At 29.9% G+C, this 26,407-nt stretch overlaps 1 protein-coding gene across 1 annotated transcript in view; it reads right to left on the bottom strand.

Annotated features, from left to right (window-relative positions):
- Window positions 1–26,407, bottom strand: part of LOC148274866 (glutamate receptor ionotropic, kainate 2-like) — a 155,052-nt gene that overhangs the window by 39,792 nt on the left and 88,853 nt on the right. Inside the window, exon 2 of the mRNA XM_088236506.1 lies at window positions 15,596–15,762. Coding sequence (XP_088092632.1) covers window positions 15,596–15,674 — 79 coding nt within the window. The 5' untranslated portion in view covers window positions 15,675–15,762. The remainder of the gene's footprint in view (window positions 1–15,595; window positions 15,763–26,407) is intronic.

Genomic DNA, 26,407 nt, shown 5'->3' with positions numbered 1-26,407 from the left:
TACGACATTTTATTATATCAACTTTAGATGTCTGAATGATAGCATGACGTAAAAACGATGACAAATTCTTGAAAAACTTCTTGATTTAATCTAAAAGTTTCGTAAAAAATTGATACTAAGAAATTTATGATAATTCTCCCTTTTCCGAAAAGTTTTATCACTTCCTGGACATTGTTGTATCGGGAAGTTAATAAATAACGCCCTTCTATAAATTAACTTTATCTTATTTCGTTTGTTCTTTGTCGACATTCTGTTAATTGGGAAAACTTTATCGGCATAAAAGCCTTAGAAATTACAAATGGTGTTCAGTAATCATAATTTGTTTTGAATAATGTAATGTTTTGTAAAATACGAGTAGTATGAAGTAAATTTTTAAATTGTTAAGCTGTGTTTTCTTTTTTTAATGCGGGTGTTTTTAATATTTAAAGCATTATATTCGTGGTCCAGTAGTTCAATAAACGTTAGTTAATGTATTTATATAACCACTTTTTTATGTGTACAATTTTAGCATCAAATAACGTAAATCGTATTTGCAGGTGGGTTATATATTTTTGTACCATGGTAAATGTGTAAATAGAAATTCTGTGATGATACGAAAAAGAGGCATAAGTCTGTGTGGTGTAATTTTACAGTATGGCTGTTTTATTTATTGACAGCTAGGGTATCGATGGTTTTTTATTTATTACAAAAGATCTAACGTAAAATTTTAAATTTCCATGGTTAAATATATGTTTAAATACAGTATTTTCTACGAGTTTTCATATTTATTTCTTGAAAAGATCGCGTATTTACGACTTGTTTTCTATTTCTATGCTGACTATTACGCCTAGAGGCCGACAAAAAACTGCTGGTCAGTCATCAAATATTATTGTCACCAGATCAATCAGTGCAAGAGAAATAATAGTCATTTAAATGATAATTTGTTCAAATTATAAATGGTATAACGCGTATCATCTAATCAAACCATTCGGCTATATTTTTGTTTGTTTGTTTGTTCTAGTGTTTAGTTTTAATTTGAATCCTATTGTTTTTATTTATAAACCCCATTTTATTTTTATTTTTTATTAATAAATTTTCGTAAAGAGTACATGTATTTGTAAAATTCTAAACATATCTACTTTTACACATCTAGTAAATGTTATCAATGTAATTCCCCAAAAAAATAATAACTCTTGTGCTTGGAGAGTGACTTACACTGTTTCAGTTGTTTATTTATAAGAGTTTATATAATTTTAAATATGAGTATTAGAGAAAGAAAAATAAAAACATAGTACATATAAAGAAAAAAAAGTCAAACAATTATACATTAAAATTCTCATAAAATTTTTGTTTTTAAACGTGTTCAAAAAATTTCTTAAGGTTAACTTTAAATTTATTTATTGATATATTATTTTTAATAGTTTTAGTTCATTGGGAAGATTAATATAATTTTTTACACCTTTCTTTAAAGTCAAAGTTTTTTTGACCGTAACTTGTGTAGAATTTAGAAATTTTAATATTTTGTTGGTATTTGAGTGACTTATTCATCTCAAATACTTTTATTTTTTCTTTTTTATAAATTTGTATACTAGAATTTATTTTACAAAAAGTGTCTACTGTATGAACCTTAAATATTTTATATAGACTTTCCATATTGAATATTGAGGGTTCCTTTAAAATCAATTCAATAATTAATCTTTGTACTATTTCGAGAGGGTTTAATATATTGGCATATGCACCACCCCATCCTACAATAACACATTGTAACAAAGATTGTACAATTGAGTAATAAGTTGTTTTTAAATGATTTATTTTAAAAATATTCCTTAATCTAATAAATATGTATGTACATTTTCTAATTCCATTGATAATTATTTTAATTAATGTAATATACCTTACTATAATGAATGGCGCGTGTTCATTATTCTTCATTATCGAATACCAGCACATTGGGAGGGTGTTCCAGAAATAAAATTAGATAGGGAATCATACCGCTTATTTCATCGAAACAAGCGTAATTGTATTATCTACGTGGTCAGGTTTATCTGCCTGAACGTGCTTGATCTAATAAACCCGAATATAACAGGTCTAAAAGAGCAGAAGTAATACGTTTCTGGGGTACGTAAAATTAATCAATGATAGTTATATTTTAATCCAGGAAAAAGGCTGTATTAAAGGCTGTTTGACAGGCGCCGAGGCGCAGTTGGTAAGACGGCTATCTGTGAAACTGGCGTCGTGAAATCATCCAAGAAATATTTTTTTTCTCAATTGATCTGGGAGTTGTGGTGTATTTTTCATTACCTCCTTCCATATTCCCTCTATCCCACCTGCTGACAAGCCTCAAAATAGAGGCTTAGCGGGTTATTCCTTTTTTAAAAAAGGCTGTATTAACTAATGAATTCTTTCCTACATTTTTAAATAAATATTTATATTATTTATAAGTACACCAATGTGTTGGTGAGACGATCGGAGTTTGACGTTTGCAAAAAGAATGCTAAATTTGAAAAAAATATTTATTTTATGCTTTGGAATTCAACCATAAACAAGTTTCTATTTAAATTTAATATTTTTTGAATATCAACAATTTTTAGGTTTTGAATTTAATCACAAACAAGTACCTAGATGAAAAGTATTTTTACAAGATGATAGCAGGCAAGCCAACGTCTGTTGGGTCCGCTAGTATATTTATAAAATTTGAATTCAATTACATTTCTTTTTTTCGAATGATAACTATAAACACACACACATATGGCTATCGCGTCATTTAGTGTTTCAAGATAAAAACTTAATTTAATTAGTTTTATTTATTATAAGGACCGACAAAGTTGGAAGATATGTCGACTGTTGGATATTGCCTACCTACGAGTATATGTTGAATCTGAGAACAATCGGACGGTCAGAAGAGTGCTTTATTATGGGCGACATGGTACGCAAATCAATGCTAAAGAAGCGGATTTGATAAGCTGATTTTGAATTTTTATCATACATAAATCACGGCATGCATGACACATGCGACGTGTATTGACTTTTGACAAAATAATATATACTCCACTGTTGTTTATCTTTGAATCGAATTGTGGTCCCGTGGCTAGTGTTGCGGACTCGCGGATCAGAGGTCTGAGGTTCGATCCACCCTCTACCCCAACTTGGTTCCCATTTTCTAGGAGTGAGTTTTTAAAAACTCATTGAAAACGGCCCCGAAATTGAAATCTTTGTGTAAATCACAAGTACGAAATATTTATCAAATTACAACAGGGATGGAGAATATGAATATGGAAGTCTAGGCATTATATGGCATATATGAATATGGTACTTAAACCAGCCAGGTCATAAGCACTGTAAATGCCTAGACTTCCATATTCCCTTATTTAAGGTATTCTTCATCCCTGTTGTAATTTGTTAATCTTAATGACTCCCAAGGAGGTGAAATCCAATCTTTTGTCTACGAACATTTGGACAAACTCAAATATTGTACGAAATATTTATTAAAAAAAAAAAAATGATTCGCTTTTTTTTGGACAAAATATATGTGACCACCGAATAGTTAAATCAGCCACTTCACTGAACGTCTAGGCTGTTAATTAAATACCGGTATTCAACTGAATGGCAAGGCCGCTCGTTGAATGAATTTAGATAACTCATCGTTTATGTGAAAACAGTGCTTGATTAAATTTATTTTTATGTTTATCGAAAAGATGTAATAACTGATGTAATAAGATGTAATAAGGCTGTAAAGGCCAGCCTTTTTTAATTCTGGAATTTTCACAATCTTAAAAAACACTACGCTAGTTTTGAGAGAGCACTCTTTCCATCGAGAGGTGATTTAAATTTGTTTTATTTTTATATGAATTCACGATGAATTGTTACGGAGTGAATGCTGATTCAATTAATGACATTCTTTTAACTTATCTAAATCGTTTATTTCCTCAACTTTGTTTCGATTTTTGGGTTTCACCTATATATATTCTTAAATTTCTTCAAAAAATATATACATACTCACTTTCACTGTATTTCGTTAAAAAATTGGGTCCAATAATTTATTTAATAATGTTATTACTACTAATTTAATAATTTATTTAATAATGTTATAAGGACACGCCTCCTAATTTTAAGCAAATAAGATTCAAAATACTTAAACTGACATTACAAAACATATTCAAGACAGTGCTATTCAAAATATAGAAAAATGTTTTCAACCACTTATATGGTTTTACGTGAAACACTGTAAGATGATGACTATTGGGTAAAAATCATTAAAATAAAAAAAAACACCTCAAAGAGTGGAAGCAAGCGCGTTTTTTCTTTCATGCAACAGGTTTAGACATTATCATTTATATCATCAATCAATCTACTGTGTTTTATATTGATTGATTGTGCAGACAAGTTAAATTAAACCTTTTTAGCCCGGGTTTTCATTCAAATACACACAAATACCAAAAAAAAATCCTTCAGTATACACAGAATAAACAATATTTTTATATTCACAGGAATGAATTCAAAAAAGATTAAACAAAGATGCACTGTTAAAAAATGTACACAAAACTATACCACACGTCTTTACATGATTCAAAGTATGTTGTGATGAAATAATAATATCCTTTTTTTTTTTGTACATAATTTTAATTGTACATTAGCGGACTTATTGCTTAATGGCAATTGCTTTCAACCAAACAAAAAAAATAAAGTTTTATTTTTTAATTCAAGTAAAAACATATTCAATAGAAAATAAAAAAATGTTAAAGATATTAAAATATATAAAAATGTTTTTGTTTCTAAATAATCTTAAATTGATACTATTACTCAATAGGAAAAAGGAAAAAATAGGACAGAGGAAAAAAAGAGAGATTGAGAAAGAGACAGATTCCTCAATCGAGCGGCATGGACACTATATGAGTTAGAGAAGAAAGAGAAATTGTGGATGGGTATTAAGAGAGTGGCCTTGAGAATAAAAACGAAAAGGTAATCCATAAACTGATAAGCGTTGATTTTTTTCACTATGATGTACATTGAACAGAAGTGAGAGGAAGTGAAAGTCTAGTAATTAGTTAGTAATTATTGTTTCCGAGTTTATACAATATTTCTGTTGTTGACTATAAATGTGTGTTAAACTGATGGTTTTCCAATTAATATAAAATAAATAAATAAAACCCACAAAAATGCTTGAAAGGTGACATTTAAAACTGGGTCAAATTTGACCCAACACCGCCACGCACGTATATTTTTGAGCCAGCGTGTTGTAAGATTTAATGCGTGCACTGCGAAAACAATTTGAATTGGAACAGACAATAACAGGTCATTTATTTATATTAGATGTTTGAATAACGTCACTGCCCTTTTTATTAATAACGTCTTCGGAAAAAATCTAATTAATGTTTGATTTTCTAATTTCCCCCTCTCATTTTATGGGTTAAAAATGCCGTTACGCCATTGTTGCTATAAACGCTAAGTAAATTTGTCCCAGAAAGGCCTGTTTACCTTTGCTGCCAATTTCGTTTTACGTTAAAGGACAAAGTTCCAGCCCTTAGATACAGTTTAGGGACACTGAATAGGACATAAGACATGCGGGTCACCCTAAGGAGCGTAGGAATGACGTCACAGAGGGATAAATAATACAAAGGGCAGAAATATAAAAATTACGTTTTAATTTTTAAAATATCATACTCAATGTGTTGCCCGAACATTTAAAAACCATGATCGGTATTCAATTAACCCTTTGAGGCCTAGGGGTGTATCAAAGATCCCCCAGGGCCGCGATTATGATGGGAAGGTAAAGACGTCAAACTTTCACCATGACGGTATTGTTAAAATAAATTCCCTCTAGCGATCACGAAGATAAACCACCGACCCCCGACTTTCAAGCTTTGGGTAGGTACATTGATATGTAACAAGGGGAAGCATACGTCGCAGTTCACATACCTACACACTTAACCGTTCGTAAACTAAATCGTTCTGAGTTTGGTTATTTTTTCTTAAAACCCTATTAAAAATAAGAGTAAAAAAAACAATTTTGAAGTCGAATTGAACTCTGAATTATCTATCAGTGAAAACAAACGCCTAGATGCGTGGCTAGATTTTGCCCTATTAAACTGTAAGAGCATCTAGGAGTAAATGTTACCACCATAAAAAAATAATTAGTTATTATAGTTTTTTCATGAAAGCGGTCTAGTTTTTTTTATCAGAACATAAGATTGACCTTTCTACTACGTTTAATTCCTCTTTCTCCTCTAACTCATAAAGTATCCACGCGGCCCGACTATGATCATCTTCCATCCTCTATCAACGATTTTTCTCCATTATATAATAAACTTTTGTATTATGTTAAAATTGCGCCTGAAAAAACATATCCTTTCCGTGCTTTAATCTATCATGAATTTCATGATTTAATCTCTCATGAATCAAAAAATTCCGTTGAACTCATTTAAAAGCTGAAATTAAATAATTATAATTAAAAAGGGCCCATGAAATACTGTCAAGTATAAAAAAAAAATATTACTTATTAATATTTAATTTTTTAATTTTGAATTCCCACGAAAACGATCATTGCTTTGGACATGCCTCTAATACGTCACGATTCATGTTAATGTTAAATTTTGTTTGCGACCGTTTGAATTTGTATGGAACATCATCACAAATCTTGACGTCACAATTATCAAAGCCAAACAAGTCGCGTTTTTCTATGGACATATTTTTAAAGTAATTTCTTTATTAAAGTTATGCATGAAAACATTTCTCTAAAATATCTTTATTGATTTTGAAAAGACAATTAATTTTTTGAAATTCGTTTTTTATATTTTTATCGGTATTCTTAGTATGTGATATTTCCCTATTGAAAGACGCAATTTCCCATGACGTACAAAACAATAGTATTTTATTTTATTTAATATAATGGGAAAGTTAAATTATAAATTAACGAATACTTAATATGTATATTAAATTTGTGTAGAATTGCAAGATTTCTTTTTTTCTTTAAAAAAACTTAACTACGTACACGATAAAAAATTACCACTTTAATTGGGCAACCATTCATGTTGTGGTGCACTAGTAAATTATAAATAATAATTGAAAAAAAAAAAACCTTGTATTCTCTCAACAATATTTTGAGTTTGTCCAATTTTTTCTTGAAAGGAATGGATTCAACTGCCTGGAGAGCTGTTTATATGAACATATTACAACAGAGATGAAGAAGTATTACAAAATGAAGCCTTTAGAATCATTTTGAAAAAAAACAGATATACGAGGGTAAAGTCGATGGTAAATGAAATGAAATTATTTACATATAAACAAAGAATATTTTACAATACAATGATATTTGTTCATAAAATTATAAACTCTAAAAAAAAAAACGAATTTTGGAAAAAAATTGATCGGAACCAGCATGAACACGATCACAATACTAAAGAAAAGAACAAAATTAGACTTCCATTTAGGAAAAAGGCAAAGTCACAAAATTCAATTTTATTTAAAGCAATTAAAAAGTATTACGAAATGGAAAAAAATATGTATGAAGAAAAAAACATATCAAAATTTAAAATAATGGTCAAGACATATGTGATAAACAATTTATAAATTAAATATATTTGCAATGTTATTATTAGAACACACATAACAATATGCATGATATGTGTGCCCTACTTTAAGATTTAAATATTTAAAAAAAAGGTAATATAGAAGTCTAGGCATCTACAGGGCTTATAACCTGTCAATGGCTGGTTTAAGTGGCCACTTTATACACTGTGTAACATTCACCATTCTGCCCATATTTGAACATCTATATTCCTTCAATTCTTTCATCTGTTGATGTTTGAGAAGTTAAAGAGATGAAACCTTTATCTATGCGGGTGAGATTCTTCTAATTGAATTATTTCACCTACATACTAGGCAACGCCTGAAAATCTTATTTTTTCATATCCATATTCTTTTTTTATGACTAGGTGGATTTATTAACAGTATTTAAACAAAATATAGGCAGAACGATAAATGTTACACAGTGTGTAAAGTGGCCTCTTAAAATAGCTATTGACAGGTCAGTAGCCCTGTAGATGCCTAGACTTCTATATTACCTTCTCTTAAATGTTCTTCATCCTCGTTGTAATATGTTTTATTCTTTCTTTGTACCTTGTCTTTCTATAAATATGTCAAGATATTTGGGATCTGGCACCAATTTGATTTTGCAAGGACATGCGTGAATCTTCCTGTTTTTTTGTCATTTGTTACATCAAACGATTTCAGGATGTTATTCCTCTTTCCAGAACACAAAGAAAGGATAAAAATTCAGAGGTGAAAGAAGAAAAAGTACTCAACAAGCACGACCTAACCTTTATTCAGCTTGTGGGCAATTTACCAAGGAAAATAAAATATCCTTCATGTGTCAACCCGCAAGAGCAAAGTTTCACAGATAAAACTCATCAATTTCCACAACCTTATGCAGATGCCACATAACGAAGGGTTTAAATAATCTTTGAAGTTGTTTTTAAATTTTATAAAAGCCATAGCTTACACGCAATTTGGGTGTAAACAAAGCATTAAATTTTAAAGGTAAATGGTTTATAAATAAAAAAAAACTTTTCTGCAGAGATACAAAATATGTTTATGTGTGTGGAATAGAACCAAAATCCTGGACGACTGTTTTCGACTCGATGGCTACATCAGATAAAAATTTAGAAAAAAGATAATTGAGAAGGTGAAAAGTGGAGTTTGGCACTTTTCACCCCGCAAATATATTTTTTTAATAAAATATGGTGAAATATTGTTCTGGAATATTATTTTTGTTTTTGAACGTACCATGTATATACCAGAGGTTGTCGAGTAGGGCAGTGCAACTTCAGATGCAATAAAATGTGCTGAAAAACCGCTATGAAACGGAAATCAAAATATGCTTTCACTGATCGGCGCTGGTACTAGACTTGTAACGGAACGTAGTTATCGACACTCGACACAAAACGTTAATTCAACTCATTTGTTGTTATTGTCGGCTAAATTCAATCCGTTTTTTCAAACTTTTATTATTGTATTCGAACATGTTTTATAGTTAATTATGGTTTTTAATTAGTGATAAAGATCTATTAATTATGTGTGAAAAATCATTTTTTATAATGCACGTAACAGAACGTCTTTTAAATCTAATTTAAATACAATTATTTTCATTTGAAAATAGTTCACTACAAAAGCATCAGTTTTTTCCTGAGGACGTTAACCCCCTCCCCAAAGGTGATCTATGAAAAATGGCACCTAAGGGAAGAAAACATCATCAAACTGCTATCTTCACCCATACTTCCGAAAAATCAGCAGTCGAACATAAGCACTGAAAGAATCAGGAGTATTGGAAACCAAAAGACGAAAATTCCTCTACTGAAATAAAAAAATTTCAAGAAAGAATGCTATCGAGTTCCTCGAACGTAGAAGAATAAGATAAAATTTTCGTTTCAAGAAATTTCCAGAAGAAGAGTTATTCCAGTGTACTTCATGTAAAAAATGTTTTCACGAGAAATGCATTGCAATCGTTTACCATATTGTGATTTTGATGACGATTGAAAGATATTATTTTATTTTATCATTCAATTTTTTATAAATTAAAGGATAATTCTTGCTCTTAAGGCAGGTTATTTGTTCATTTGTATGTATTGACACTTTTCACCCCGCTCCCGGCTCCTTTTCAAACATTGTTTACTTTTATCAAATTCAGTTACGAAATTTAATTTTCTTCACAGTTCTGCCAAATTATTAAAATTTGTAACAGACTACGATCTCTTGTTACTACTTTTTAGAAATTACCTTTTATATTGCCAAAATTTACATTAAGGATTGACTATTTTTTACTGGTTAAGTCAAAAAAAGGTATGGGATACAATCATGGGGTCATTCAACCAGAACAAATACCAAAATGATGCAGGATCTACAGTATTCCATTATTAAAAAAGTTGTACCACTAGAATTTTTCTATCAGAGAGATTTTTATTTTATTAACATAAACGGCAAATCTGCCTTTTACAAACATTTAAAATATTAACATATTTGGCTTAATATTTTTTTTTTTCAAAAACATGAATATTGAAAACAAAATTTATATAAAAAAAAAATCACACCAAAAATTATACAAGATTTATGTTTAAAAAAATAACCTAAAAATTATACAGCATATTCAGTAGAAAGTTTAAATAATAAAACATTTTACAGTAAAACAACAAGAAAATCATATGTACTGTTTCACACAGCTAGGCAAAGTGAACAAATTTTTTTATATGAAATGCATGAATAAATAAATAAAATTACCATTGACCATCTTTGAAAAAGTTCAAAAGGTTTGTTCTATAGGAACTATACCCTACACTAAATATATCAGATACGTGGGAATAACTATTGCCGAGTTCATGAAGTCTATTTTATACTGCATTACAAGTATACACTGTCCGTGAATTGTTGCTACAAAACGGTGGCACCTGTCTAGTCATTCTTCCAGGCACCCTGAAGTTGATGAGAGATAACAGTTCAGGGCAATCCCGACAACAAAAGATTCCTTTATTCATCACTTTAAATTCTGCCAGTACAAGGTAGTTCTGCATATTTTTAGAGCAGCATAATTCTTATATTTATAAAATTAATCAAAATCATAATTTAAATAATCGTTTAACTTAAAATTATGGTTTAATGATTCCTTAAATTAGTCATAAATATGGCAGTAAAACATTGAACTTTATTGTACCTTACATTTTAAATTTAATTTCTACTGACCTTTGATTTAAAAATAAAGAAAATAGTACAGATTTAATAGTAGAAATTGGCTTCTAAATAAAGAGTTTTTACATTAATTGTCTATAAATAATGTGTTTAAATTTTATTGATATGTTTTTTTTTTTTTTTTAAGATATGAGTATTTGTTTATCTTTTGTTTTTCTCCATATTTTTGAGATTGAGCAGATACAATTAAACTTCAGCTCCTTATTTTGACTGTTATTGTTTAGGTAAAGATATTCATTTTTAAGTAGGATTAATATTATGTAGGTAAACATCACCAACAAGCCACAAAAAGTGGCTTGGTGAGGTTTGTAAATCATTAAATATATTCCTTGTTTATTTATTTTACTTTTCATCCATGTGTTTTTTTTAATAAAAAAAATAAAAAAGTAATGTTACAAAAATACTATAGCGAAAATTGCTTAACAAATTCAATAGTGAAGGTACACTCCTCCACATTTATACGCACGCATACATTTAAAAATGAACCTTCATTTAAAATGTATGATTTTTATTTAGAAACATCCCTTATCTTTTCTTGAACCTTACCATTATTATCTTATTTAAACATTGTTGTCTGTATGTTTATAAAAATATAAAAACATAGCTGAAACCGTTTGAAAGACCGTGAGTCTTCCCATCAGATTTACTTATAAAAAAAGTTTTTTTTTACAATTACTCTCTTCGCGATCTATTAAATCTTTTAGATCTCTTCGCGAGTAAAACATTGTGGGATGAAGTAGGATTGGCATGATTTGGCGTGAAGTTTTATGACTTTTGTTTTTGCGAATATATTGTATACCATTATTGTATTGCCCTTGTTTGTCTTTGCTGCATAGTATCATGTTATTTTTGTTCAGTTTCTTGTATTTATGTCTCTTCGTGTAGCTGTTGTAATTGGCTTAAGCTAGGGTTTCCTAGGACAGCGGTGCCCGCATCTTAACGGCCGTAGTGAACGGTGATGCGGTGGACAGCCGTCGTAACGGTGCCTAGAGAGTGGTTTCCTAGGAAAACGGTGTTATCAACACCATTTAACACCGTTTCTCTAGGAAACCCCTCTCTAGTCGACGTTACGACGGCTGTCCACCGCATCACCGTTCACTACGGCCGTTAAGATACGGGCACCGCTGTCCTAGGAAACCCTAGCTTTGGGCCCTATATGTAATGAATAAAAATAAAAAATCAATTAAAATGTTTTAAATTAATATAAAGAAATCGGGTCAATCAATTATGTTAAGGAAAATGACGGGGATAAAAAAATATTTTCTCATAATCGAGAATTTTTAATGCTACTGGCTCTTATCGGATCCATCTCCGATGGGTTTAAGTTAATAACTCCATTAGAAGTGTATTCTAGCCTGTCTACAAACATTTGAACTTATTGAAAACGTTGTAGTTGATTCCTGTGGGATTAATTTTTGTAAGTACTCTGAAATCCCAAGTGTCCAAGATTCCCTTGAAGTACAAGTTAAACCCTTTTCAGGAGATATTTAATCCCAGTCTCCTGCGAGTACCTTCCCGATCTAATCTCCTCTGTCAATATTCATTGTACAAGCTCGAAGGCTTTACGCAAACTTTAACTCAGATTAATGTGCCGAAACGCTAAAAAATCACTCAAACATGGGTTACAATTTACAGAATTGACAGAAAGTCAAAAAACACGACGCTTTACGATATCTTGAGTAAAACAAATTTTGTGTGAAACGAATCGTCAAAAGATGAAAATAAATAGGTACGTTTTCTTTAATGATACAAAAGAAGAAGAAGACATTTATATAAGAAGGATTCAGGAATTCTAGGCATTTATAAGGTTTATGATTACTCTACACACTGTTCAACATTTATTTATTTAAACACTTTAAATACAAAAACAGATTACATACTTATGCACAAAGGTAAGGATATTATCTTAAGGCAATTTCTTCCTATCTACCTAAACTGTTTAATTTAAGAAAATCAATGGTATATGAACATAAGATATAAAAAATCAAACACTGATTTGAGCCTACTGAACACTTCATTTTATTTTTAAAAATATAAAAACAAAAATTTCGTGACAATTATTTCGCCTTGTTGGGGAATTTTCAAACGAATGTTAAGATAAGATGGGTTAAATGTCCTAATATAATTATATAATTCAAGATACTTAAGTAAACAATAAAAACAATCTAATGAACTATAGCTTGTACTCTAATCATAATTGTAGGAAAAACCAATAGTTAAGGGCAAGGCTAAGCGTTTAATAGTCAATATGGACAAGGTATTTATATTTGAATTTTGGAAAAATTTATAATACAGTAAGTATTTATTGACATTCATGAAAATAAAAACTTATGTTAATCCTTTCCATTCAGAATTCGTCCATTTTAAGTATGGGTATGTAAAATACATAGGAATTAATTTATTATCGTATCTCTTCCAGTCTAGACCAATGCAAATGTTTTAACATGATTCATTTTATTCTTATTTTCCTTGTTCCAGATTATTATCTTTACCAGGACAATGCCCGCGTTCGAACTAATTTTGAGCAAAATGTTCTGATGTTCGTGTACGCATGAGACGTTTCATCTCTTTCTTTCTATGAGAAAATCTAGAGATAAGATATTAGCTTTAAGACAGTTACAGAAATGACCCACGCATTGGCGTGTTTGACATAACATGAATATTTGGCGGCGCAAGTGCTTTATAGTGTTTTAGATAACGTATTTAAAAACATGAAGGTTAATTGTTCCTTACTAATTTAAATGAATGATTTTAAAAAATGTATATAACCCAATCGTATTATATTAAATATTTTCCTTGTGATGTATTTAAGTAAATTATTTTAATTGGTGGCTTAATTTGGGAAATCATTGACCCAATGGATCTAAGGAAAAGCCGCCATTGCAAAATCCACTTGTAAAATATAAACCTTGCACATTATAAGCAAGGTCAATAACTCTGCAACTTTCTTACAAAAAATATTTAAATAAGCTATTTGATCTCTTTCAATATATTTGGATTTTATATGTAATACTTCCAGAAATCAGCTTATATATAATAAATGGTTCCAAAGAGAAATATGACGACGAGATTATAGGGTGTTGTAATCCAGCATCCCATATATGTTGCGTAATTGGTTGGGGTGAGATCTTTTCCGTATACATATAAACAAATTATTGTAATACTTGTACCAACATAAATCCAAATTATAGAAAGCATATCAATTTTATTTTATTTTATTTAGAAAACATACAGTCATACATAAAAAGTATAAAAAACAAAAATTTTCCTTCATAAAAAGACCAATAAAGTTTTTATAAAATAATGAAAAAGATTTAAAAACTAAATGTGACAAAAAAACAGATAAATAAGAAAGTCAAGTGAGAAAATAATAATTGTTAACATTTGCGTTTTCCGTGGAGGTCGTCATTGGTAATAAATAAAATACCGAATGCACACCCCGAGTCATCCATGCACACACACATGAACGCACATATAAAACATACAAAAAACGTATACGTTACATGCGGCACATATACATAGCACAAACCACTCAAGATGCACATTCAGCAACTATCTTTTAAATTTTCTGTATAAATGCAACGTGCAAGAATGTCTACATTAATACTGAGTCCATTATAATTTCTGCAAGTACGTGTAATTAACGAATTCATGATATAATTGTTTTTACAAGTTTGTTTATAAAAAGGGGAATTAAATCTGGTAAAGCGAAGAAGACAACGGGAAATAATATTTTCTAAAAGGTACGGCGAATCAATCGTATTATTTAGAATTTTGAAAAGAAAAATTAAATCACCTGTAAGACGCCTTTTTTGGAGTCTATGGATTTATGGATCTATCATCCATTTAAATTTTAGATACTGAGCACATATTAAAAAAAAAAAATAGTTTTAATTACACTTTTGCGTTCGCAACCGTTTTCGATATATTCCGTTATACTTTATTAAGTAACTTATGTTCGACCACCTAATGAAAATTGTTTGTTTTATTTTATTTAGACGGGACACTGGAAATGCATTCATAAACATACATTTACATTTATACACACACATACATATATATTCAAACATATATATATATACAAATTATAATTTAAAGATAAATATTAAATTTCTATATGTCATACTTAACATATGATCATGATTTTTATTTCTTATTTATTTTACATTATACATCAATAGATACGTATTGGTCATTTACCAGTAATTCCAGTATGTCAATATGATCCATTTTAATTTGAAAAGAACAAACCCTAAAACCAGATTTGAATTTTGAAAAGGATTCAGACTCCTTTGTCACCTGATCCAGTAAATTGAAGATCCTTAAACCTACCACAGAGAAATGCCCCTTAGCCAAATTCGTAAAAATTTTAGAACATAATAATTTACTCTAGAGAAAATTTGGTTATTATTTTTTGCTTTGTTCTTTGTTTACTACTGGCGGTATAATTAATTGTTTGATTGGTTGAAATTTGTCCGCGAGGTGTCATGGTCAGCGCGTTTGCCTACCATGCAAGAGGTCTCAGGTTCAATCTCGACATAGTTGATGTGAAATATTTATTTAAAAATGTGTTTTTACAGTAGAATATTTCATAGTCCCCGGACTGGCACCTAAAAGGTAAGACTGAAATTTTACCTTCATGTACCAAAAATCAACAAGATACGCTGCTCTTGGTGTACTCATGCAGTGCCTTATGCACCATTAGGTGCGGAAAAAAATGACAATAACAAATTGATTAAAAAGCGGAAAATAACATTATAAATGTGTTTTAATTTAATGAAATATTTGTACAAAAAAAAACGACGTGAAATCTCGTGATTTACGAAGAATACATTACAGGTTAAACGGTATTTTTTAAAACAGGTATATTATATTTGCTTACCAATTTTTATGGTTTCCGGCAAAGCCGTCAACTGTCCCGAAAGGACCACTATCAGAAGTGGAACAGCCCACGTGGACATGGTTTGATGTGGTGTTCCAGTTACCTCAAGAACTCATTCTATTAACACCAAGACGACAGCTCCAGTCCTTGCAGAAGGTTTTTTCACTCTAGAAAAAAAGATAAAAAAATGTCATACAAAAACACTTTTACATAAGATCAATAGGTGTGTATTACATAAGGAGATTTGGTGAATTTTTTATATTTTTAATTTTTTAATAGACTAAACCAAATATTTTTTAATTTTTGTGCATAATCGCAATGATTTTTTAAAGTTGTTTTTATTTTGTAAGAACACATCTTGTGACTTCACGAGTTCAAGTCGGTTAAATTTTTCTGACAATTAAAGTAGAATCCGGTACCGTCAAAACACGCTTAACGTCAAAAAACATGGCTACCCGGAATCCGGAAGTCTACAATATCACAAAGCTTTAATTGATTGTTGGCCTCGTGGTGTACTGGTCAGCGCGTTTGCCTCCCAAACAAGAGGTCTCCCGACATGGTTGATATGACATATTTATTCAAAAGGGTGTTTTCACACAAAAATAGTCCTTAGTTCCTGGAGCGTAAGACAGCTCATCTTATCTTCATGTAACAAAAAATTATCTAGATACGATGCGATTAGTGTACTTCTGCAGTACCCTATGCATTATTTGGTGCAAATAGAGAATGATGATGATAATCATTAATTGATTAGATATTGTTAACACGTGTTCTCGTGAACCTGTGATACGAGTAGTTTATTTCTGTTAAAACGTTTTTTTTTCATTTATTTTCGAGAAACTTCGCAACAACAACAACAACAAACCATCACGCCGTTTCCCCGTAGGGGTAGGCAGAGAGGATAGAACGCCATAACACTCTATCTTGGCATACAGACCTCGCTTCCTCTACATTCATACATCTTCTTATGCACGCACGCCGATTATTCCTACTTTTGACATGTCCATCTTCAAGTATTTGATGGACTTGATCGTGCCATGTCTTTCTCGGTCTTCCTCGTTTTCTGCATCCATCAACATTTGCACCGTAGATCCTTTTAGCCGTTCTTTCGCTGTCCATTCGCTCTACATGTCCAAACCAACGCAGCACCCCTTTCTTAATTCTGTCAATAATGCATGTCTCAGCCTTACACACTTCACGGATCTCGACATTTGTGCACCTATCATACATCGTTTTACCACATATTCGCCTGATGGATCGCATTTCGACAGCATTCAACCTGCTTTAATCATTACTTTTCCAATTCCATACTTCGCTCCCATACATTAGAGTTGGAACTAGAACTCCGTTAATATTAAATGGATTTATTTTTAGCGCATGTAATAAAATATGTTTATATCCAATTTCATGAAGGTACTGGCCATTAGACCATTTTTTTAAAAGAATTATTGACACATTTCTGGTCATGCGGCTACAAAAGTAGATCCCAGCAGAATGCTCCTACGAGAATGTCCTGTAATTTGAATTATTTAATACCAAAACACGTATGACGTTTGCTCAGAGGAATTTTTCTTTTGTGGCCCCAAGAGTGTTCAACGTCTTGGATTTCTGGTTCCAATGTCCAAAACGAAAGCCATTTTCAGAAAGAGTGTACAAGTCTGGATTCTAAGGGAAGAGACCATTGCGGGAGACTGCTGATATATATTGCATAGATTTATATACTTTTAAGCGTGCTGTCCAAACGGCCTTTAAAATACATTATTTTTCTGGTCCAGACCGCGAAACTTCAGAGGAACATTCCTTATGATAAGCTTTAAAAAAAATCGTTTTTAAAAAAAAAAAATAGTTTTAATCTCAAAATGTAGTCAATCCTTTATTTCTCAGACAAGCAGTCCCTCCACAAACCTCTACCTATCTCCTACCCAGCCGCTTCCCTTGTCCGTGTCTGGTGCGTATTACTTCGTTGGTCAAATGCGTTTTTATCGCCTTTTTTTGTCGATGGTGGGTAGAGGTTTGCGGAAGAGATGCTAGTCCAAGAAATTAAAGATTTACTCCATTTAAAAAAAAAAAATGAAAACATTTTTTGGAAAAAAAAAAATAGGATTGAGGCATTTTCCTCTGAAGTTTCGCGATCTGGCCCTGAAAAACCATATAAATGTATGTTCATGTAATTATACTTAATTTTATTTTTTTATTTTTTAATTCTGTACGTGCTTCCACTTTTCATTATGTTGTATCCCAACTCGACACAGGACCCTTAGCTTCATAAAGTTTGGGATACGTTACTATTATATTTATGTTTTTGTAATATGTATGAATAAAGTACATAAATATATAAATGTACAGAACTTCCTCATAAATCAGTCATGCTACAAATGCATAGTCAAAGGAGTTTTAATTAGTGACAATTGCCTTTACTGACTTTTGACTTGACTTTAATTTTTAACTGATTGATGATTTTTAAATTTTTACATTAATTTTAAACTGACCAAAGACACTTAATAAAACTTCGCCCAGATCATGGATAACTTACCAAAAAAATACCACAAGCGTACGAAACGCAGTAAAAATCAAATAATTCTAATCAGTCTTAATCTGTTGAAATTCCAGCACTATAAAAAACTTATTAACTGCCTTCCTGAATTGATTTTTTTTTTGGCCATAATAAGAAATTTTAATTTGGATAATATATATAATATTTTTGAATAAGCTTTCATAATTTAGATTTAAAAAAAAACATCAATTTAGTCTATGTTTATCACGCGATAAAGTTGTTTGTACATTAGGCCATATACTTTTTTTGCAGTATTTTAATATTATCTCTTAAAAAAAATTCAGACATTTGAAAACAAAAACATGTAGACATACTGTTTAATAAATTATCACCCATAATTTATGCAAATAAACATATGATTTAGCCCTGTTATAGCGAAATAAATTAAAAATAATAAATACGCTGCTCATATTACGCGCGTGCGTCTCCCGTTAATGTCATCAACCGACTAAAGACTGAATCTGTTTTACACAAAACCCGCCACAGAATTGCGTCTCTGTCTTCCTTGTCATGCGTTGACTAAGCGGACATTCATTCTTCGCGTAGCAATTATAAATATTGTTTATTAACATCCAGCATAGATTTACAAATTTTACTTTCTAAATGCGGTGTGAAAATGTCCATTTGAAGATAACAAAAAATACGAGTTCATCATTTGAAAATAAAATAAGAGAGAAATATCAAATCTTGTATCTTATGTCAACTAGTGTGACATCACAGCCACACAAAGGTTAAATTCACATAATATTTTCCTACAACATTTCATAAAATATTCATGAAAACCACTTTATAGCATAAAAAAGACACGAAAATTTGAAAAATTCTACCGATTTATCTCAAAACATGATTATTTTATAATATTATCAAGGATGACAGTAAAAAATGCAAAAAGGTCTGAAAATTTTAATTGTTATTTATTTTCAAAAGCAGTACAATGAGTGTTTTTTCCCACCGACAACGCTTTGCCGGACATTCTTCTCTTCTGAAAAATTGCTTTAATTTATTTACTCACTTCAAAACAGCGCTATTTCTAAAAGTAAAATAGTAGAAAAATGGCCTCTTGGAAAACGGCCTATATTGTTCGTTGTAATTAATTATTAATCTTAATGGAGTTTCTCTTCCTGGAGGCAAACAATCAGGCTTTGTTTGTGGGTGAGTTAAGGTTAAATAATGAGCAAGGAATGTACGATTTACTTAATCCTTCGTCCTATAAATTCGTTTAATTTATTTATAACGTACCTGTGTTACTTTAGTTTTTTTTTTAATGTGCGTACGTTTGTATTTTAAGTACTGGTTTACACGCTATTTAGTGATCATGTTGATAGTCCATCGATCGATGGCCACAAATTGCAATGATTTTACCTGAAACAAAGACCAACGACCGATGAAACAAGTTTTATTTTTATTTTTTATTAATAAATTTTTAAAAGGTACATGTTTTTTGAAAAATTCCATACAGATCTACTTTTATACATCTAGTCAATGTTATTACTGTAACTCTCTAAAAAGAGAGACTAACCTTGTGCTTGGAGAGTGACTTACACTGTTGTATTTGTTTATTAATTTATATGAGTTTATGTAATTTTGAATGTACGAGTATATGAGAAAAAAAAATAGAAACTTAGAATATGTAAAAAAATATATATAATAATAATTCATTCATAATAATTAACATTTAATGCAGTATTTTCGCGTGTTCAAAAAATTTCTTTAGATTTACTTTAAATTTATTTATTGATATATTATTTTTAATGGTTTTTAGTTCATTGGGTTCATTATAATTTTTTACACCTTTGAAGACAAAGCTATTTGGACCATGATGTGTGTGGAATTTAGGAATTTTACTATTATTTTGGTATTTGAGTGAATTATTCATCTCAAATCCTTTTATTTTTTCTTGTTTATAAATTTGTATAATGGAATTTGTTTTATAAAGAGTGTCTACCGAATGAACCTTAAATATGTTAAATAGACTTTCCGTATTGAATGTTGAGGGTTTCTTAAAAATTAATTTAATAATTAATATTTGTACTATTTTAAGAGGGTTTGATATATTTTCATATGCACCACCCCATCCTACAATAATATATAACAAGAGTAAAAAGCTATTTTTAAATTATTGATTTTTTAAATATTCCTCAATCTAATACATATGTATAATTATTTTATAATATTATAACATAACAATAGTTATCATTTTATATTGAATATTAAATAATATATTGAATAAAATACAACAAATAAACAAAATTTTAAGTTTGTCCAAATTTTTGTAGACAAAGACTGGATTCAACTCCCTGGGGAGCTATTAACATTAACATGTTACAACAGAGGTGAAGAACATTTTAGAGAAGGCAATATAGAAGTCTAGGTATTTACAGGCCATATGACTTGGCATTGGCTGGTTTATGTGGCCACTTTACACACTGTGTAACATTCACCATTTTGACAATATTTGAACATATATATTCCTTCAATTTTTATATCTGTTGATGTTTGTGAAGTTAAAGAGCCCTCAATAACATTCAAATATGGAAATCTACCGATTTAGAACTTCAGTCCTACGGGAAATTGGATACAAAAAATATCTTCTTGCATGCGGTAAAAATTAGAGCAATAAATTGTACTGTTAAGTTTCTTAAAAATGTAAAAAAAAAATACAAATATATTTATTTTAATAAAAACACACTACTTTGAATGACGTCACTGGTTCATATGAACCAACCAATGATATGAGAGCTGAGAAGGATATCCGGTTTGCTTGCCGTAAACGAACCAATCGGAAAAACTGACAGAGAAGAAGCTCTGACGTCACACGCGAAGTTACCACAGAAAAACAAAACTTTCTTTGCTTAGTTTGATAGTCTATAAACAAATACAAAAATAATTTTTAAAACTCTAAACTTCTCCATTATTTGCAAACACAATAAATAAATATTTTATGTCAAACTGGCATGTTATCTTCGTACCGTCAAGTCATAGGGGTCAAGTAAAGTGAGCTGTTTACTCATTTATTATTTATTTCGTACACTTAGGAAGATTTAATTAAGATTCAGATATTTGGATCTCGTACCAACGTTAAATATTACTATTTTTTTTAATATTGAGACAAGAAATACAAAAAAAACTCATTAAATTTGTGTTTATCACGACGAATTAACCGTTGCTCATTTCTATAAATGCGTAAACCAACACTGCTGATATTTGATATTTGCTCAAAGTATTTATTACGTTACATAAGATTGGTAGACTTTGGCTCACCCCTCACCGAGGTAGCTATTACAAGTAGAAATCTGTGGTTATTTACAACCCTTTGCTAAAGAAAGGGGAGGTAGGATTTTAACCTCTCATATTTTAGGATTATAAATATAAGGTACTTGTACTTACACTCGTTTCACAAAATAACTTTTTAAATGCCAAAAAAATTCAACAATTTTCTTATTGCTTCTGGGAAACAAAAATAGTGCTAAAATCATAGGAAATAAAAGTTTTGTCACAGAACTTCACACGGAATCAAATTCAATAATGCCAAACTGACGGTAAACATGTTTTACAAATATTAGTTTTTATATATATTAGCATACAAATATTTGTGTCAGATATTGAGCCATAATCGGCAAAAAATGTAAGCGACAAATAGTGAATTGTGCAGGAGAATTTTTTTTTTTCTTTCCATGTACATATTTTTTTTAAATTCGGCAAATGGGATTGCCGGCCTCGTGGTGTAGTGGTCAGTGCGTTTGCCTACCAAACAAGAGATCTCGGGTTCAATTTCCGACATGGTTGAGATAAAATATTTATTTAAAAATGTGTTTTTACACAAGAGTATTTCAGAATCTCTGGACTGGCACCTGAACCGTAAGACTGATTATCTTACTTTTATGTAACAAAAATGATCAAAAATGCTTCAATTGGTTTACCATTGCAGTGCTCTATGCCCCATTAGGTGCGTAAAATGAATGATGATGATGAAATGGGATTTATAATGGCTGGTTTCTGCCATAACTGAAATGACAGCCAAATTGTATAAATACCTTCCGCTTTAAAGATAGTGGCGGTAACGCTGTTTTGCCTGTAACTCTCACAGGTTTATTTTTTGGTGGCGAACAAGCCTAACCGCTTACATTTGTGTCGGTTACGTTGTTTTGATTGGCATAAAAATAATATGTCAACAAGTTTAAACGCTAAAAGCCACATTTTTTTTTTTTAAGAGTGGAATGATGCGGAGTAATATATAGAAAACTAAAATTAGCCAATAATTTGGTTTATTTTTAAATATTATATTCTTTTTGTTATAATGGCTGTTATTGTCTTTTAATAAAACCAATAAATATTCTTAAATGTGGCAGGTAAATTTTAAAGAGCTATAATGTTTTTAGCACGAGTAGTGGGCAATAGGTGTCCTCATGTAATCATGTGTCTGTGTCAACTAATTGCCTTTTTAATCTTAACACAGGACTTTAATTCATATGGAGTTGGAACTTATCAATCAAATAATTTGCAATAAACTAATGTTTATAAATAATTTTTTTTTAAATAAAATTTTTTCGTTCGGTCATGTAGGACAAATATATAGTAAAAGACAGGTAAAATAGATACGTTTGGCAAGAATGAACAATAACTTAGAACGAAAACGACCGAGAAAGACGTGGCATGATGAGATAAACCAAAATATTAATTCTGGTCATTTTAAAAGCAGACAGAACCAAAGGGCTTGTATGACTGTGGAAGAAGCTAGAAATGTACATCGGAATAAGTATGTGTGGTGATTGATCCTCTCTGCTTATTCCTACGACAAAATGGCGGGATGATAGTGGTAGTAGTAGTGGTAATACTAAATTTCCATAGAAAATAACTGAAGCAGTTTTGTTTTAAAACATCAGAGTTAGAATTTTATATTTACTTGTCAAAACAGTCTTCATATCGGTTTTAAAGTGTTCGTTTATCTAAACATTATTGTTTGTTAGTGGAAATCCTATTTTAATAAGCTTTGTTATTATCTAAGCACTACTGAAATAATAATTGGAGTTTATTTCAGCACGTGCCTCCATGAATAGTAATTGTTAGATCGGTGGTAATCCAAAAGGATTTAAAACACGTGTTCCTAATGCTAAAATCGAAATAGGTTAGTGGAAATATTATTATTTATTACTAATCTGGCTTTAACTATTACTGCTTAAGCAAAAATATTAGCTTCAATACTCTTTAACAGGTTCACTGCCGGCTAAATTGGCCTAGTTGGGAAGAACTTTTTAACCCATATGCCAATTCCTACTATCAGCGTAGTTAACATTTTTGCGTTTTTTCACAAAAACAGTCGGTATTTTTACTTCATATTTAATTTTTTTTATTTTTCGATTTCCGAGGTAATATGATAATAAAACATTTTAGAATTTACGAGTACACTTGAGATTTAATCATTAAAAAAAAATAAGACAGACAGACGAGACAAACTTTGGGCATTCAATATACATTCCAACAATACTAACAAATTACTAATTTATGAGTTTTGTCATTACAAATTAATTTACTGCGTTATTTTTTCCCAAGTACGTTTAGTATAATGTATTGCATTATTTAAGCGCTCTTCGAATAATACAAATTACCTATAATGACAGTTTTAGTGAAATCGACAAATTACACTGTAAATACCATATTTTTATTAGATCTGCCAAAGATATTTTAAATTTATCTCCTGCTTAACTTTTAATTTTGACTTTTAATTTAATTGTATCTTTAAATTTTAACTTTTTTATTTTAATTCTTAATTTTAACTATTAATTTTAAATTTAAATTTTAACTTTTAATTTTAATTTTTAATTTTCACTTTTAAGTTTAATTTTAATTATGACTTTCATTTTCAACTCTTAATTTATACTGATTCATATGTACATCTAATACTTGCATCTAATTAATTGTTGTTGGTTGTGAATACAAATGTTCATGGAAGCAGAGAGAGAGGGGAGGAAAGTAGAGTTGGAGCTATACAATGTATTATCTCTTTTATGTACTTTTTATTTAATATTTTTATTTTTTCATAATTTAATTATTGTTTCCCCTATCCTCCTGCATTCATAGTAAATTAATGTGAAATCTGTAATTAGTCTTACTTTTTTAATTGTTCTTTTGTACCTTGTATTTAAATAAAGACTGTATGGAAACTTTTAAATATTACTTGATTTTATGTGTACATTTTAAAAAGTTTTTTTTTAATATTAATTAAACCTGTACATTTGTTTATATTCAAAATAAATAAAATAAAAAAAATAGAAAGCCAACAGACATTTGTAAATTTATAGGATACAAATATCTTTTAAATACATATCATAAAGTTCAATTAGAGGGTTCCACATAATATTATTATTGTAAATGTTGTGATATAAAAATTAAACATGTAAAATAACTAATCATTTAGTTGTAAAAATGTAAATGCGAAACATATATTTAAAAATAAATCTACTTTTGAATATTGGTCACACGGTTACACATTATAATAATATGTTTTATTCGAACAATGGTTGACCATACATTTTACATTTATTATGTGCCTAGAACTGCACATAACCTGCATAATATAGGCTGCGGATTCAAGGCGCAACATCTTAACTTGAACTTTGTTTGTAGATTAAATTTTTAAAGGAAGTTAAAGACATGTTATTAATATCAATACAATTTAATTGATGATTACACATATTGCAGTTTTATTTTTAAATGACAATGAATAAAACAACGTTGTAATAAGTATAATTTTTCATAATTTTGCAATAAAACACTGTTAATGTATTTATGATTATGTTTATAAAATGGCATTTGCGCCGTGTACTAATAAAATAAAATAAATACAGATCCAATGTACAATGAAATAAAAACATTACATCACTCTATAAAATTATACTTTTTAAAACGGTTTTTATTATAAAGCAATACTTTTAGCCGTAAACTTATTATTAAATTAATAACAAATAAATTCTTTTAATTTATGCCGTTCGTTTCCACAATTACATAAAATCTTAAGCACAACCGTAGCGTCCACTTGTATATATAATAAAAATATGTTTATTCTCCCACCATTCTAACGATGTCTGCCAGTTACGACAAAACCCGGTCACTGGTAAAAATTATAAATAAAAGTGAAGTAAAACGAAATACAGTATTTTTGTTTTTACAATTAATATTATTATCCAGCCAATTTTAAACGAAGTATTATTTCAATAGTATTGTATAGACAGGTAATGTTTTTTAGCGTATATTTCAGTAATCCATAGAACAAAGGTAGTCACGGTCCTTTTCACTTTTTATCTTGATTTATCGTTCTTACATGCAACCGAAAAAGTAAGCCTCGATCTCTGTATGTCCTGCTGCGGGTCAAATCTGAAGCTATTTATTTAACCCTGAACGAAAATGTAGCTCTGAGAACAAAGGTTAAATTGGTAGGAGTGCTAAAATCCATTTATCTTCAGACAGTTTTAGACATAAAGTATTTTTGCCCACCCTGTTTCAAAATAAATGCAATCGCAAATTTTGTAAATAATAGTTGTCTCGTTTCGAGCTATTTTGTTTCTATTTTTCGTGTCCAGGCGGATGAAAAATACAGTTTCATGTCTGAAATAAAACCTTGGACGAGAATTTTTGATTCATTGGCTACTCTTAAGTAAAACCCTGGAAAGGGGAATCGAGTGGAGACAAGTCCGCCTGGTAGTGTTGTAGTTTGTGTATTTGCAACCACGCTTGAAATCCCAGGATAGATTCCTTGCAGGATCAACAAATATTATAGTGCTATCGTTTTATAGCAACAATTCACTGACAGTGTTTACTTGTAATGCCGTATTAAATAGATTTCATGAACTCGGCAATAGTTATTCCCACGTATCTGATATATTTAGTGTATATATTGTTCCTGTAGAACAAACCTTTTAAACTTTTTCAAAGATGGAGAATGGTAATTATAGTTATTTATTCATGCATTTCATAATATATACAGTTTTTTGTTCACTTTGCCTAACTGTGTGAAACAGTACTTATGATTTTCTTGTTGTTTTACTGTAGAATGTTTTATTATTTAAACTTTCTACTGAATATGCTGTATAATTTTTAGGTTAATTTTTTAAATATAAATCTTGTATGATTTTTAGGTTTAATTTTTTTTATAAATCTCGAGCATAAGTAAATTTATGTTTTAAAAAAAATATATATATGTAAATTAAGCAAAATATGTTAGTATTATAAATGTTTGTAAAAGGCAGATTTGCCGTTTATGT

The sequence above is a fragment of the Micrasema longulum genome, unplaced genomic scaffold (genome assembly GCF_059751315.1).
Source record: "Micrasema longulum isolate JH-2025_06_02 unplaced genomic scaffold, ASM5975131v1 h1tg001565l, whole genome shotgun sequence".
Lineage (NCBI taxonomy): Eukaryota > Metazoa > Arthropoda > Insecta > Trichoptera > Brachycentridae > Micrasema > Micrasema longulum.
This window is presented reverse-complemented; position numbering and strand designations above follow the sequence as displayed.